This window comes from Enoplosus armatus, chromosome 1, assembly GCF_043641665.1.
Source record: "Enoplosus armatus isolate fEnoArm2 chromosome 1, fEnoArm2.hap1, whole genome shotgun sequence".
NCBI classification, from domain to species: Eukaryota; Metazoa; Chordata; class Actinopteri; order Centrarchiformes; family Enoplosidae; genus Enoplosus; species Enoplosus armatus.
In genome coordinates, this window is record NC_092180.1 from 19,700,670 (window position 1) to 19,716,873 (window position 16,204).

General features: G+C 40.3%; 1 protein-coding gene across 1 annotated transcript; it reads left to right on the plus strand.

The window, feature by feature from the left end:
* The first annotated feature begins 751 nt into the window (after positions 1 to 751).
* LOC139287555 (AN1-type zinc finger protein 3-like) lies at positions 752 to 15,926 on the plus strand. Its single transcript, XM_070908648.1, has 6 exons — positions 752 to 921; positions 7,600 to 7,640; positions 8,264 to 8,452; positions 10,243 to 10,308; positions 12,320 to 12,541; positions 15,123 to 15,926. The coding sequence occupies exons 1-6, from the start codon at positions 839 to 841 to the stop codon at positions 15,275 to 15,277; spliced, it is 756 nt and encodes a 251-aa protein (XP_070764749.1). The 5' UTR covers positions 752 to 838; the 3' UTR covers positions 15,278 to 15,926.
* Positions 15,927 to 16,204: the final 278 nt, after the last annotated feature.

The following is a 16,204-nucleotide window of genomic DNA, read 5'->3' on the forward strand; positions in this document are numbered from 1 at the left end:
TTGTGCTTTTCCTACTGTGACATGTCAAAATGATCTATTACAATATAGTTACAATATTTTCAGCCTATTGCTACCTGTTGCCAGGTAAATCCCATCAACCTACATACAATGAAAGAACAGTAGGCAGGTAGGATTAAACATTGTCACCATAGCACCACACATCCACAAGACAAGGGTGGCATATCAATATTAACTAAAATGTGGGTCTGGTTCAACAAAAGCAGATATTACTGTGGAAAGTGAAGGAATTATACACTAAATTAAACATTTTCCTACTTAAAATACGCCTGCTAACAGCAGTGAAAGTACTGTACCATGGTGCTGTTGTAGAAGGCGGTTTTGTATGGATCATACCATGTTCACTCAAGTCCTTCTCATAATCAAACCTTTAAAATAAACCATTTACTGTCTAGCTCAAATGACATTTTAGCATGTATACTGTTTAAACGTATTTCACCTGTATTTATTGTCACTTTCTATTGAGCACAAACATACCAGTTTAACTTTTGGCTAGCCACTTACCCACACAGCTCCCCTCTCGGGCAGTGGTTTGCTCCTCACTCCAGCTGATCGGCCCAGGATTCCCCGGTGGCTCTGCCCGTCGTCGGCTTTGACGGCTCCGGTGTCTCAACGTCGATTTAAACTGTTTTAATTTTACCGAGTCAGTGGCCGCTCGTGTCGGCAAGTCGCTCCTCGTCTAGTGAAACTCTGAAAGATAATCTGGCCGGGGTATTGACTCTGTACTTGTCAAAGCCAGGGCATCTAAACGCAAATACGAGGCCCTCACTCCATCCCCGGATTCATCTGCTACGCGGAGAGCCTCACACGGAAGACCGACATGGGGGACACGGGGAGCGAGGGCAGCAAGCCTCCGAGTAACGTTAACGTGATACCCCCGCGCTGCCCCTGTGGTTTCTGGGGGTAAGGCGAAATACCTCTCAAATGTCTTCCTTGCAGATGCTTTCTTTCTCTGCCAACAGTTAGCAGAGTCGCTAGCCGCTAGCGTTAGCAGCTCAAACAGGGATGAGCTGCTTTTCTTGTTATTACCCCCCCTCCCCATTGTTTTGTAGCATTAGCTGCTAGCTAACGCCAGCTGGCCTCGGTAACCTTCTCCGGTAGAGGTAGAGAGCAGGGTAGGAGTGCGGGATTAGCCCTCCAGGTAATGTGACAGCGCTAATAAACTGTCTAGTTTTAAAGTATCAGTTCATGAATGAAGCAGTTGGTTAGAGATACCACACAGAACAGTTTAACCATAAACTGGACTTGGGTGGAAACTAGGCACCGATGGTTATCGGTTCAAATTTGCTGAAAAGCAGGATATGTGCTAATACACTGACACATAGTTGCACAGACTGACAACAATATGGACACACATTGACACAGGAAGTTTTCCCAAGCACATTAATCCTCATGAATACATTTTCTTGTGTCAAGTGTTATTGACACGTTAACTTTGCCAAACTCAAGTCATGAACCCAATATATCAGAAGGTTTTGTGGCATTTATGGACATGCACGAGTGTTATGCAGGTGTGTACTATTCGGTGTTTCAATTTGCTACATATTTGCTTTAATTGACAGAGGTTAATTAACATAAACAGCCCCATTTGCAGTGGCAATCTTTTTTTTTCAAATGGCACTTTAAAAGTAATGCACATAAATTTTAAAAATATACAAATAGAAAAACTTGAAGTTGCTTTAAATTGAGATTGATTTACAGTTTGTTTACTATTTGCATTTGGTGGGCTAACTTAAAGGTTATCATGAGTCAAGTTTGGTACAGAGGTTCCACTTTATACAGGGCTAGCTTTGTTATGTAAACATTTGGGGCATAATATGCTTGACTTCTTGGACTTTAGAGAATTATAATTTGTTTGTAGTCTTACATTTTCAGCTCACTGGTAAATGAGTGGAAGCATTGTGGCACCCCACCAGGCCAGTGAGGACTATGTTGTTTTTTTCTAGATTATGAATAGAATAGTTTGTTTTCTTTCCCTTACCTAATTCACTATTTGCATATTTTAGGAAGTGATCAGTTTGGAGGTGACAATCCTGGAAATTAAGTGAAAACAAAAACTGTTGCAATGTTGTCACCAGATCTCAGTACCAGAGACAGTATTTTCAACGAACACAAGCACATTTCCGAATGCTTTTCTCAGAGTTCACCGGGGTTCCAAATATCTGTGGAGTCTGCACCAAAATCATGGCATCTCTGCGTTACAGTGTCAAAAATAAGCACTAAAAGTTCCAAATTTGCTCACGAAAGTATTTTATTTTCTGCATTAAATGTCCTTCACATTTACAACAGACTGTTATTACTGATTTGCCCCAATTTTGCAACTCTTTTGAGGAAGTCCACAATTTTGCGGCCCATTTTAGACAGAGTGTGGGCACTGATGATTTCATTTTCACTCACTACTGTTCTCACTGTAATATCAGTCTATCTGTCCTTGTGAAATTTTTACCCAGTCACTAATGCAAAATGAATGCTATATGCAGTCATTTTGAATGCTGGTTTGAATAAGTTGTTAGTTGACGATGCATGACTTGTAGATAATGTTCAGCCATTGTGATGTAAGAGATGATATTTATTTTTTAAGTCAAATTAGAATGGCTGTCAATTACAGTATTTCCTGCATATGAGTCAATTCAGATTTTAAGATGCACGTCCCCCATTGAAGATAAGAAACACTACTACTGGAGTATTGCCCCTTGCTGTTTTTAAGACTTTTTGGGTTTGCCATTTCCTCACATGACATTCAGTGACATCATACACTTCATAAATTGATGAGTAGAATCATCGATAATGAAAATGATCGTTGGGTGCTATCCTACTTTATAGGAAATGAAGGCCAAGCTGCCTTTGCTCTTTTACCCCAGATTTGATGGTGGGGTCTCACAGAGACCAAAACTAATGTGCCTTACAAGGTGATACATTTAGCAGTAATTAATGAGCACCTGAACCACACATTCTTTGACTTAGTTGACAATGGTTTTCAGGATGTCTCCATTACATTATATCACTGACCAGAGCACAAAGGCTTGTGGGATATTGAGGGTACACTGAGCAACAGGCCTTGTTGCCTGGTCATGATGGATTTGGTGTAGGAATCTAGCCCCTGAATTAGATTCTCCTGTTTGTAAGCTTTGTTGTGATAAGTGTGTGTGTCCTTGGATCACCCATAGGACAGGAAGGACTATTACATTATGTCATTGAATTTGGGATGGAAAAAATGGCTATTGGTAGGAGTCACCTGTAAGTTGCTTTGTATGCTGCAGGCTTGTCAGTATGATGTATGACAACATTTGAAACACAAGTTCCTTCAGGTTGTTGCATAGCGTCAGGGCACTCACTTCTCATGTGTCTCTTTCACACAGTTTGACTTCCACTTGTCTCTTTCTGCCTCAAACTTGTTTGAAGAGGCACATTCAGGTGCACCATGTATGGCTGTGATTTGTGCTCTGAGGCTCATAAACCATAATTGCATCTGACATTTAGCAAGAGATTAATGCTTGTACTTCCTTTTGTTATTTCCCTGTGAGAGCTGAATGCTTGATTGTCTCAAAGTGATCTTTGACAGGAGAGGCAAAAAACGAAGGGAAAGGAAATGTTTATTCATTCCTTTTTGTTCACTTTTTCTCAAATCTTGTATCAGAGAGGTGTCTGTGCGCCTCATAATGATACTCTTGCTGTGGAGTGCTTGAGTAAAATCAAAATTTAGAGCTAATTTGGCAGAGCTGCACTCACTGTGGCTTGTAAATGTTACCATAATAAAGCAAGGAGATTGAATGCCTTGTTTAGGTTGCCTGATTTGGTGGAGGAGAAGATGATTTTTAAGTGCAAATGGGATAAATCTGAACTACAGCTGCCTTTAGTAATCATAAATGTTGTGTTGAACTTTTCACATCCAATAAAGATTTCTGTTTTTGTAGCAGCTTAATTTTATCATGCCTGTAACAGATACAAGCCTGGCTATTTACAATGTGCTTGTGCAGGTTTCATGCTATTAGTTGTGTTTGAATGTTACATTCCTTTACCTTGCAGGTGTGGATTGTTTGTGTTGGTCTCTGTTAGTTGTGTGCATGTGTTCGTGTAAATCCTTGTCAAGGTTGGCAAGTGCAGCTTAACTGGGACTTGTCTCACATAGTAAGTTGAACATAGTCCTGTATCTCCGTCATGTCCCAACGTTCTGTTTGCTAAAAAAAACATGGCTAAAGACACAGCTTCTGTTTGTTGCTACTGTGGTTAGCTGCTAGGTTTTGATACTTGAATAGGGTTTCCTTGGAGCATTCCCTTAATGTTACATTTATTTTATTAAAGCTGATTTACAATGCTGTGTTTCCTGTTTTAAGTAAACTGTAATACACTGTGATACATGAGAAATAAATTGATTTCTAAAATTCCTGACTACCACAGTACCAACTTGTAATGATTTCATATTAGCACAAAAGATGTATAATACTGAAAAGTAATGAAGGTTGCTGTAGAGACTTGCTGGGTTAATCCAGTAATTGCTTCATCAATTAGTTCATTAATTAGCCCTATATTGCTATCCATAACAAAAAATGTTTCAGAACTATAGAAGTATTGAATGCATGGCTGGCAGAGGTTGCATTACATAAAGTAAAATGACGAACAAATAAATTGGCACTCTCCTTTTGGCTCACAATCATTGAAATTCCAGACCTTAGAGAAAAGTGTAAACTTTCCATGCAGCTGTAGTTTGGCTTTTCACTCTGCAAAAGACACAACCCAGGGGTCATTGTCTGGTTCCGCTTTATAATGGACTGTTTTGTGAGAGAGGCCCCCGATCCACTTATTTGTCTATATTCCAGCAAGCAACTATACAGCTGTATAAATCATAAGGTTATTGCTACGTTGCCTATTATGAAATCTCAATAATCCTGTTGTTATAAAACGATTCAGATCAATGTTCTTTTCAGGGATTTTTATATGTGTTTTCAACATGGAAGTTGCCATTTTGAATCCTTGGTGGACAAGCTGAACAAACTTGTGCTGCCCTTAGTTTCTATTGCAGGGCCCATCAGCAAAGCAAAACTACTGGACATGTTCTAGGTGCAAATGTAAAACTGTAGATTATAATCTCTCCTCCCCCTGTAACATAAAACACAGCTGAGCCCTTCTGTCTCTGTTATTTTCCTGATAGATATACAATTGTCTAATGACCATTTCAGCCACGTCCATGTGTGACAAAATGTCTGTGAATGCTCTTTTAACAGACTTCTCTCTGTATTTAGGAATTTATTTTTAATTTTAGGCCTCATGTCACTCAAACTGCATCACCAAGGCAATGGAGCCCATCTTCCTGTCTGTTCCAATCAGATATTCTCATTAGTAACAGCAGTGGGCCAACTATGAAATAGACTGATTGTGTGCACTCCATTCAAACTTCTTTCCTGCAGGTTTTTTTCGAATCCCTTCTCACCCCTTTGAGTTTCTTAATTAATCTGTGATTTGATTACTTCTGATTTGTAAGGTTGACAACAGGATATGACTTGTTTACCCAGTATCGGCTTCCTCCCTGCCTGTGTCTCATGATGAGTTTTCTCCTCTATCCTTACTTCTTGCTTCCTCCTTTCTCTTTTACTCCCAAGACCACACACCAGCAGACAGACAGACAGACAGACACACAGACAGCCATCAGGTTGACTGCAGCTGACCCTACATTTAGAAATGAGGACAAAGGTGTGCAACAAAGCACCCAAAATAAATAGAATGTGACTGATAGCAGCGACCGTCACGCTCAGTGCGCAGACAGTAAGGACGAGGGCTGGAGAGGAAATGAGAGGAGCCTTCTCAGAGGAAAGCCAGAGCCATCTGTCGTGACAGAGTTGTGCCACTGAAATCAGCAAGGCTTCGGTGAGCAACCCTATAACAAGTACTATTAGCTAACAGCTATTGTAAATCAAAGGTCTTTATCCATAATTAAAAAGGGAAAAGTATGCTTCAGTAACAGTAAGAATGTTTCCATTGAGATACACGAATGACTCTGCTAATAGAAGCTTTAGCTGGTAGCTGGTAAAGAGGGAAATGAGATTTATAATTTTCTCCATTCATGCCGCTTGCTCACCTTTATCAGACCAATTGACTCAATAAGTGTTTTCAGACCGAAGGAACTTTTTCATAGTTCTAGTTTCTTAATTGGAGGACCCCGCCCCTTTTTATTGTGTTTGCACTGCACCAACTGGGAACGATCATAGTTCTTAAGAGCTCATAATGGCAGCCTTATAAAGTATACCAAAACTTGGACAAATGGGCCCAAAGTGAAGTCCAGGCTTTATTGAGCGTATATGTGACGGGGGGAAATACAACATGACTTTGACTCATCAAAGAGGAATATATGTGTGTGTGTGTGCGTGTGAGCGTGTGCGTGTGTGCGTGCATGCGTGTGAGCGTGTGCGTGTGTGTGTGTGATGCTGTACCAACCGCTGGCTTACATCATTGGCGGTGTGAATGCAAACAGAAAAAAAGCCCCTGAAGGTATGTAGTTGAGGCTCCCCAGAGGGCAGTTCCTCTCAGGGAGCCCCCAGAACGGTTTGGTCCGAAAACGCCTATGGTCACGTCAGCTGTGTACACGCGCCAACACATGGTTTAGAAGCCTTCATATTTTAGTTGTAAATCATCTGTTTGCCAAATTGAGCCAACTCGTTCCACCATACTGACATTTTTAACTCCACTGCTACTACATTTTACAGAATCAATGTTTGTTAGACCATTGACCTTGACCAATATCTATAACTATGTAAGAATAAATGAAAATCTAATCAATAGAATTGTTATATGACAAACAGGCAGGCAACAACAAATAACTTTCAACCAGCTTATTTTATAGCTGCATTAAGCGGTTTTTGACCACAAGGAGGCAGAAAGAGTCCAAAACAGTCTCCAAAGCATTCAAACAGCTCTAACATAACATTGGTGTATCAAGTTTCCACTGTTCACATGTTAGCAAACATTAATTCACTTACCTGCCGGCAGACACACCACATGTACATCAATTTGGAGTTGTGTTTGTTGCCACCTGATGAATATAAGTACAGTATTTACCTGCTTTTTGTTCTAAGAGAACCACATCTGGGTCTTTAGCTGGTAGGAGATGCTGGACATCCTTCACCAATCACAAGTTTACTATGACTCTCTGTTGCTGTTTAGTTACAGTCAGCATTAGTGAGCTTGTCTGTTGGAACAACTCATTTGATTGAATGTTGATATTGAAAAATAGCTTGATGTGGATTTAAAATGACCTCTCTAAACAAAAGTTACACCTCAGTTGATGTAGCCCCCTTGTTTGTCTGCTACTTAGACCTTGACAGCCTCATAGCTTGGCAGCTTTGGATTCAGTGAATTATTTAATACTGTAGCCTGGATCACACTCTTCATCTTGACTTCTTCCCTTCCAGGATCCCAGGTGAGATATAAAATCTCAGCCTGGGACTTGGGGTCATTGAAACATGTTGTTATTCTTGCTGTGTGGATACCCACCAGCAAAAAGCATTTTTTTGCATACCACCGTATCTTTTTGGAAGTCTTACACATGCTATTTGATTAACGCAGTTTCTTTCCTTTCTTTTTCCCCAGGTCAAGCAAAACTATGAATCTCTGCTCAAAATGTTTTGCAGGTAAGTTCTTGTTCTTCTTTGTGCTTGTTTGGTTGATTGATCTTGTGTCTAACATAGTGCTGTGTAAGTCGGGGGGGTGGGGGTCAAAGACTGTCTCCACTTCTGTAGCTGTTGTGGAAAGGCCTTGAAGTGATAAGTGGGGAAACAAGTCTGAAGAAGAAACTCAGGGGGTAAAGTGGACTGTTATGGTCACCCCTAAGTCTATTTTACTGTACAGATTGTTGTGAAATAGTTTAAAGGAAAGGACATTTCAAACTGCATTTTACCATTTTCTCAGCAACAACTTGTATACCTTACCTGTATCCAACTGGAATTTGACTCACATTTTTGTTGGTATTTGCTTGACAATCCATGAAGCAGTTGCTATTTTTGCTGCCTCTTTTCACCAGTAAGATGAGAGAAAACTATGTTAATTTACATTTGAACAGAATGTTGTCAGTGTACCACCATCTCTAAATGAAATTGAGCATCATCCAAAGATGCACCAGAGTAGCCCCCTATGCTATTCTTGTTTGGCCTACAAGTTAACAACCACTTCATAGCTCCAAAGCTGATAGATGCATTCCAACATGTATGCACAGATGCATACAAATGTCTCACCATTTGACTTTTTTTCCCGATAGACATTCAGAAGAAACAGCCAGACGACGATTGTGCCCCAAAGGCCTCCTCAAGCTCCAGCGGCAGCCAAGCAGACATCTTCTGTAATGAAACAAACAGCAGCATTAGTCAGTCACTGATGTCGATGCCTAACACATCGGAAGACCCTTCGCCAGGAGAGACAGGAGCGGCATCTCTACCTGCTCAGGACGGTAAGACGGCAGTTAATCAGTAAGAAATTCATGCTGTCAGGTTTTCTTTTCGGCTCAAATGTATTGAACCTATGGAGAGTGGAGCACTCTCACTCAGAAGTTTAGAACTTAGGCTATGTAATATGGTGTGTTTTAATGCACAAAAGACTGCTACTAGTTTCTGCCAACTGAAGCAGCAGCTGCAGTGCCCCTGCCCTGGCTATATTTGTCCTCATGGCACAGATAGAGAGAATGATGTGAAAGGGTATCCATTCAGAAGCGAAGGTTTTAAGAGGACACCTACAATTGCCAGGGCATCGGTCATCGCTATACAGTGACAAGGTTATTTGCGGAGGCCAATCCAGGACAGGACAATAAAGTGGCTACCCACTGAATGTGTGGAACTTTTGCCCACACTAACCTGCTCCTCTGTTACAGCAGGAGCCTTTTAGTAATATACACAAGCACATGAATGTTGCAGATTTTTTGATGAAAAACGCTCTTTTGGTAATTCACCCACAAACTCATTCATTCATGTTGGCTCATTCATGCTCCACCAACAAGTTAAAACTTCCATAAAATGAATGACTGGATACCCATCAGCCTCAGCTGTACTTTGAGACTGATGCTAAAATGTTACATATTGCATGTTGCTAGAGCTGCAACAAATAATTGATTAGTCAATTGACAGAAAATTCATGTGCAACTATTTTTGTAATTAATTGTTTATGTAATTTTTCTACCAAAAATTAATTAATTCATAATTAATAAATTGTTAGGGTTTTCTCTGTTTTATATTATGAAATGTAACTGAATGTCTTTGGGTTTTGAACTGTTTGGACAAAACGACATTTGAAGATGTCACCACAGGCTTTTCAAAAATTGTGACTAAATGATTAATCAAGAAAAGTATTGGCAGATTAATTGATAATGCAAATAATTGTTTGTTGCAGCCCTACAGGTTACATGTTTCGTTGGGAAACATGTAAGCTGTGAATGAAGCTGTGGCTCATTTTGCTCAGACTAGTCCTCATCTGTGGCAGAAAGTCTGATTACAAGACTCCGAGCTGGCACTTAAATGCATTAATATTACTAAGAGCAAATAATGAATACCACTTTTTTACCTAAGGAAATGTTTAATATCACCATTCTAGGAAAAGTCAAGGCATGATTTTTAAGCTACAACTAACAGAGTTGCAGTATATGTATATCTAAAAAGGTCAAATGTGTACATTTGACTCAGTTGCATCTCTAGTGTTCATTGCCAACCAACTTTTAAAACAGTATCCAGATCAGGTGGATGATATACCACCCCCCCACACCCTTCAGTCTCTACACATGCACACTACGGTCTCTCCTTCACAGATATCTATCACAGTCTCTGTGGAAAAAAAAACAAGCTCACAGCATAATAAAGGATTCCACACACCCGAGTCACGGTCTTTTCATCCTGCTACTGTGTGGAAAACGGTACCGTGGTATCCGGGCAACCACCAGAAGACTCTCCACCAGCTTCTGTCCTCAGGCTGTTATGATTTATAAACTATGTTCCTTTCAGGGCAACCTAACACGACTTAATCTGTCAATCAGTTACAGTTTACCAATTCTTCACACGGTTGTTTGGCTTCTATATTTGGTCTTCATATTTTACAGTGTGTATGTGTGGAAGTGTGTGCATATGCATGATTATTTATGTGTTGGTGTGTACATTTTAGGACTTTTTTCCTGTTTACAATTATATTTTCTGTTTTTGATGGTTTATTGGTGAATTATTTATTGGTGTGTTCTAAATCTATATATCTCTCTTTCAGAAGTATCCAGCTCAGACACAGTCTTCAGTTTGCTCTCCACTCCCACAAAACGCTCCTTTGAGTCAGGTAGGCCTCAGCTCTACCATTACAATGTCCATTATTGCTTTTTGCACTGTGTACTTGTCGTGTCCACTTAAAGGCACTGGAGTGGAGGACCCAATAGCATCAATGGTATTGGATTGATCCAAAAAGGCCAGGTTAATTGTACTTCCAGTGGAAACAGCAGATATTGGGGACGCAACAGAGTGTATCTGCCAGAGGGTGCAAATATAAAGCCAAGCGTTTACTAGAGTGAATGCTGGCTACAAATATACAGTATATACATACATACATATGCAGTAGACACACAGAGGGGAGTATTGTGGTGGGAGTGGTTAGCACTGTCACATCACAACAACAAGGTCCCATGTTTGATTCTACAAATTTTAAAAATAGACTTGAAGAGGAAGCAGGTCCCAATGAAGCACTTCTGACAGAGCTGAAACGTGTACATGCATGGAGCTGGTGCAAACCATAGCATTATCAGCAACATTGATTTAATATAAGTTGAACAACGCAGATGTCTAAACACTGCAGACTTTGTTCTAGTGTAGATTTCTCTTTATTATGCTTTCATCCTTTGGTGACACAACCTGCTGCACACACGTGAACACAACTGCCGAGTGGGCAAGGCTCAGCAGTAGTGTGTGAACATGTTGATCCCTTGTCTAATGCAGTGTGATCATGTGATCACACACACGTGCACAAGGCATCATTTAAACCTGCTTTGGCTGAGTTGACGCTTCACTTTTTACAGTCTCTCAAAATGGTGCCCTCTGTATTTTAGTTTAATGCCTGGATACACTTTGGCTTTTCCAGTCAACCTATTACACTCATAAAATCAGTTCACAGTGTAAAATGTCTTGCCTTCAAATGTCTTTGTTGTTGACTCATATTCAAATTTGATGTTTCAGCTGGTGTAAATTGGACACAGAGATTTACCAGGATAACAAAAGGCAGGCAAGGAGGAACATTTTTTTCACAACATGTACAGACACACATACTCTCCCACATATGGGGATCGATGGGGCAGGCGAGGGGGATCTGGCTGCTCAGCTTGGCCTAGTTCTCAGAGATTTATTGAGCACTGATCAGCATTCGGCCGGGCCAGGGAAAAAGTCTACAGGATTGATGAGAAAAGCTGAGTTGAAATTCCAGCCGACCAGTGGAACTCGCTATATGCTCTTCCTGTCAGGTGCCGGGTTTAATGTAATCTAATGCAGGAGAACCATTCATCTCCAACGTGCCTATTTTATTTAAGAGGCGTTTTTGTTCCTGTGCGCCATCATGTGTTCTCTCCTAGTTGCAGACCTCACTAAATCAGAGATGATGTTTTTATATATATATATTAAATGAAAGTTGTTATGGAGCTTATTATTGGAGGTTTTCTCTTGAAATTCTAGTCGAGGACCACAGCTAGTCTAGTCTAGCTGCGGTCCTGGACCCACAGGAGATGAATGCTTTTTGGATTATTATGTGTGTAAGGGAGTAATAAAAGGTGGAGAAGGTTTGGCTGCAAGTATATTGGTAGATTAATTATTTAAAATCATTTCTAGCAGGTCGATTAACCTTCACTTTTGTATCAGAAAACAAATTTCTTCATAGCTGTCTATTTGCCTTTGTGCTGATATCAATTTTGTTTCACTATTGTTAGTGTTGGATATTTGAAACATAGAATGAAGTACAGCGGACATTCTGCCCAGAAATTACCTTTTGTTGAACAGTAGTGATAAACAGATGGGATGGAGGTGTGTAACTAAATTGTGTAGACAAGTTTTAGCCCAGTAGAAACAGGATAAAGATGTCTAAGACCCACTGTTGAGCTATCAGGGTTTTACTATTCATTTTGCATTTGGCTCCAGACCTTCAGCTGCTCACTGCATTAACAGTATATCCAAGAGCTCTTAACTGTACATTTTCTTACTTTTGTTAAAAATGCAAAAATGTTAAACACGAAAAAGAATTTATGTTGCAGCTAACAGTCTTTTTTTTCTTCTCTTTATTTTTGTGTGCATGTGCTGGTTGTTTATGTCTCCAGCCTCGGAGTCAGAAAGCGATGTCTCACCCGAGAAGCGAGCAAGAGTGGGTGAGGTGCCAGAGGGTGAGGAGTCTTCATCATCATCGTCATCTTTGTCCGCATCATCATCATCATCATCATCCTCGTCTCGCGGTGGCTCTAAACAGCGGAGCCGCAAACGTTGCCATCGCTGCCAAACCAAACTGGAGCTGGTACAGCAAGAGCTGGGTTCCTGTCGCTGTGGTACGGTGATACAACTCTACACGCACACGCACACGCACACGCACGCACACACACACACACACACACACACACACAAGAACACGTATTTTAACCCTTGAACAGATACACGCTAATACATGCATAGGCCCACTCACAGGAGCATAGACAGTAAGTAGTGGAAGCTGTTATTAAAGAGGTGATAAACGACTTTTGCAGTGGTTAACATTGTTCTCATAAATACATAAATACTTGTTGGTTAACTTGGTCATACTTTTGTGAATTTTACATCCAGTGCAGTGAAATGCATCTACTGCCCATGCGTGTGTTTTAGTGTTGACAGAGATGTCGATGTCCAGAGTGCTTTTGCTAGCCTTAGGGGACAATTACAGAAAGCCTGAATGTTTCACGTTGCACATAAAACAGAAGCCAATTACCACAAACACTAATGCAGTTTAAACCAATACTTTGCTTGCTAATCAACTTGTTTGCATACAAATTAAAGTACTTAAAAAGTCACAGCTCTTCACTGCTTAAAGACCATCTGCTTAAACTAACGCAATAATTTCTAAATTGGAAATTGACTTGCCTTTTTTTCCCACTAGGCGCTGCTTAATGCACGGGCCATCCATCCTTGATAGTCCAGTGCTTACTATGAAAACATGCTTTTTACAGACTGAAGGGGAAATGGTGGCAATTATAGTGATTTCTGACTATTGCAGTAATTGCAGATTACTTTGCTAATGGTTCTGCAGAATGTCTCACAGTGTAAGCCAAGAAGGTCTGATAATGAGCTGAAAGCACAAACTCTTTTCAGATTGTAAATGGGCGAGAAAAGATAGCTCCAGCAAAATATCTCATACAACGCTGTCACACTTGGCAGACTTGTGGTGTTACCCAGTGAGTGTAATATTCACCAAGTATGACACTGTATGACTAAAGACAGTGGAACTTAAAAAAAGCTAATTAAATCATACAGGTTCTCCTCACTACAATATCTTTCCCATAACCAGTAACCAATTTTGAATTAGTTTAATAATTTAAGCTGTATGGTTAAGTATTAACCAGTGGATGTCACCAGGCCTCGGCTGTAAGACCAACATTAGATAAGCATCTAATATCATATCTCAATATTAATGTGTTGCAATATTTACTTTCTCTACTGAATACAAAGAGTTTGGTAAAATGTAACTTATTCATTTAGACATTAGAGGCTTAAACCGCAATATTGTAAAAGTTTATAGTGGAGAGAGTTCTGATTGTAGTTTGGTGTTAACATGATCGGTAACTGAAAAAGTGACATTGATTATGTTGAGATGTCATCGAGATGTTAGCTGTTGGTCGACTGGTCTGGCTCCACTATGTGAAAATAAGCGGTGTTATTCTGGATGTACTGTAGGTTTTTCAACTTGACCTTGCTCTCATAAAATTGCTTTATTTTCATTTTTACCTTTTGGGTAGAATACATATTTAAGACAACTTCAATTTTATGCAGTAAAAACTTTTTTTTACTGATTTTATTATATTATCCAAAAGCACTACATTTCCTGCCAGCTCACTGATGTTTTAAAACTCAACTTGATTCACAGTTAAGTTGTAAAACGTCAGCAGCAGCACTTGGTGGAAATTGTTTTGATTTGGAACAACAAAATCACAGTCTGTAGTGAAAGAGTCCTAAATACTGGGCTTATTATCAGTGGGTGCAGTTCAATTAGGGACAAACTGGTGAAATGGAAATCTATGGTAACCCACACAGATTATTGTCAGGCAGCTAAACTCTTTGGCAAATGAATGTCCTGAAGGAATGATCATTTGTGTTTGTTTTGCCTTTAGAATAGATAGTTTGTAAATGATATTATACATAGTATAAAGTATCTTGCATTAGCCCCCTCAAGTCTGTTTTCTTTTATTGCAGTAAGCAACTGGAAGTAGTTGTATAAAAAGAAGACACCCCCCCACCCCACCCCCCACTTTCTCCCTTCCACTCCATTTATGTGCGCTGTAATCACATAGGTTTTAATTGCATAGCAACAAGCTGTCAAACGGGGCTTTTAATCACCGCTCATTGAATGCCAGTAGTGTTATTATGTGTATTAATGAATGAATTGAAGGCGATGAGAGCTAACGAGCTTCTCTGAGCTTGTCGAGCCTCCTACAGTGGCAGGGCTTTTTGTTGAGAGTGTTACAGTAGACAGAGAGTCGGTGAGAGAGATGAGGGTTGTCTACCTTTTGTTGAATGGAGTCAAAAGAGGAAGCCGTCAAATAAAATGTCTGCTCTGGTAACAAGACCTCTCATAAAGGCAATAAATATTATCTGCCCTTGGCCATTTAAAAAGACTTGTATACTTATGGGGATGCATCTTTGGCATTACCACACAGTATTTGTTGCTATTATACCTTTTGTTTCATTTGCAATGGTTTCAAAAATGTTCAGATAATTAGCCTATATGTAGAGATACATGTTTAATGTACTGTTTATATATCTTATGATATTTATTTTTTTATTGAGGTCATTATAAGTTTCATTAAACTACAGCCATTTGCTGAACTTGGCAAATTCACCACTCTCCCTCTCTTGCTCCCATCCCCGTCACCCGCCCTCCAGGTTATGTCTTCTGTATGCTCCATCGGCTCCCAGAGCAACATGACTGTCTGTTTGACCACCTGGGCCGCGGCCGCCAGGAGGCTGTCCTAAAGATGGTCAAGCTCGACCGCAAGGTGGGCCGCTCGTGCCAGCGCATTGGAGAAGAGTGCTCCTGAGCAGCCATTCCCTCGGAAGAATCTCTGTGTTCAGACGGTGTCTAAGCACTAACAGGGATTTGATTTTTTTTTTTTTCCTTTTCCGTTTTGCAGGTTTTTTGGATACAAATCTCCACTCTTTTCTTTTAAATTATGCTCGCTCTTTTTTTAAATCCCACTGTTCCCCATGTCCTGGTGGGCTCCTGCTTCTGTTGGCTTGATCATATCCCTGCTGCTAAGACACCTTTTGGAAAATCCAAACCCAGGAATGACAGAACAATTTTAATTTCTTCACTTTTTTTTGCAAGCTCCTGACTACACAAGTGTGAGCAGAGAAAGAACGACTAAAAGGATGAGGAGAAGAAATACAACGCTTTATACAAATGTTTGTCCCCGGAAGCCAGTTTAAGACTATACTCTTTACCTCAAAAAAGAAAAGAAAAAACAAGAATGACGAAGAGGTGGAGGAGGAAGGGGTGGTTACCCTTTGAGTACACTTCTGCTTTGGCGTTGTTTATAGACTGCTCTTTACCTCAAAATCAGACAGAGCTTGCTTTGTACTCTGCGCCAAGCATAGACTTTGTGAAGCAAACCGAGCTAGCCAGCCTCAGTTCAAGTCAGTGTCTTACTCCCTGGCCGTCCACTTCCCCTAATCCTTCACTTTTAGAAACACCTGTTAATCATCCACCTCAGGTTATCAGGATAGTAAAGCCCATTCTTTTCCCTCCTCCCACCAACTCGCATCCTTCTCTTTTACTCTATAGGACACCTTTTACTCCTTTTGTTTGTTTTATGCTTTGTTGAGGAGGCCATTGTGGACGATGAAACTGGGGTGATGCTGTAACTCAAACACATGATGCTGGTGGGAGCGAGCTGGTTGTCCTCACAGATCTGTCTTCAATGTCGGGATGCGATTGATCAAGACTTAATTTGTTGCAGATTTTCTCT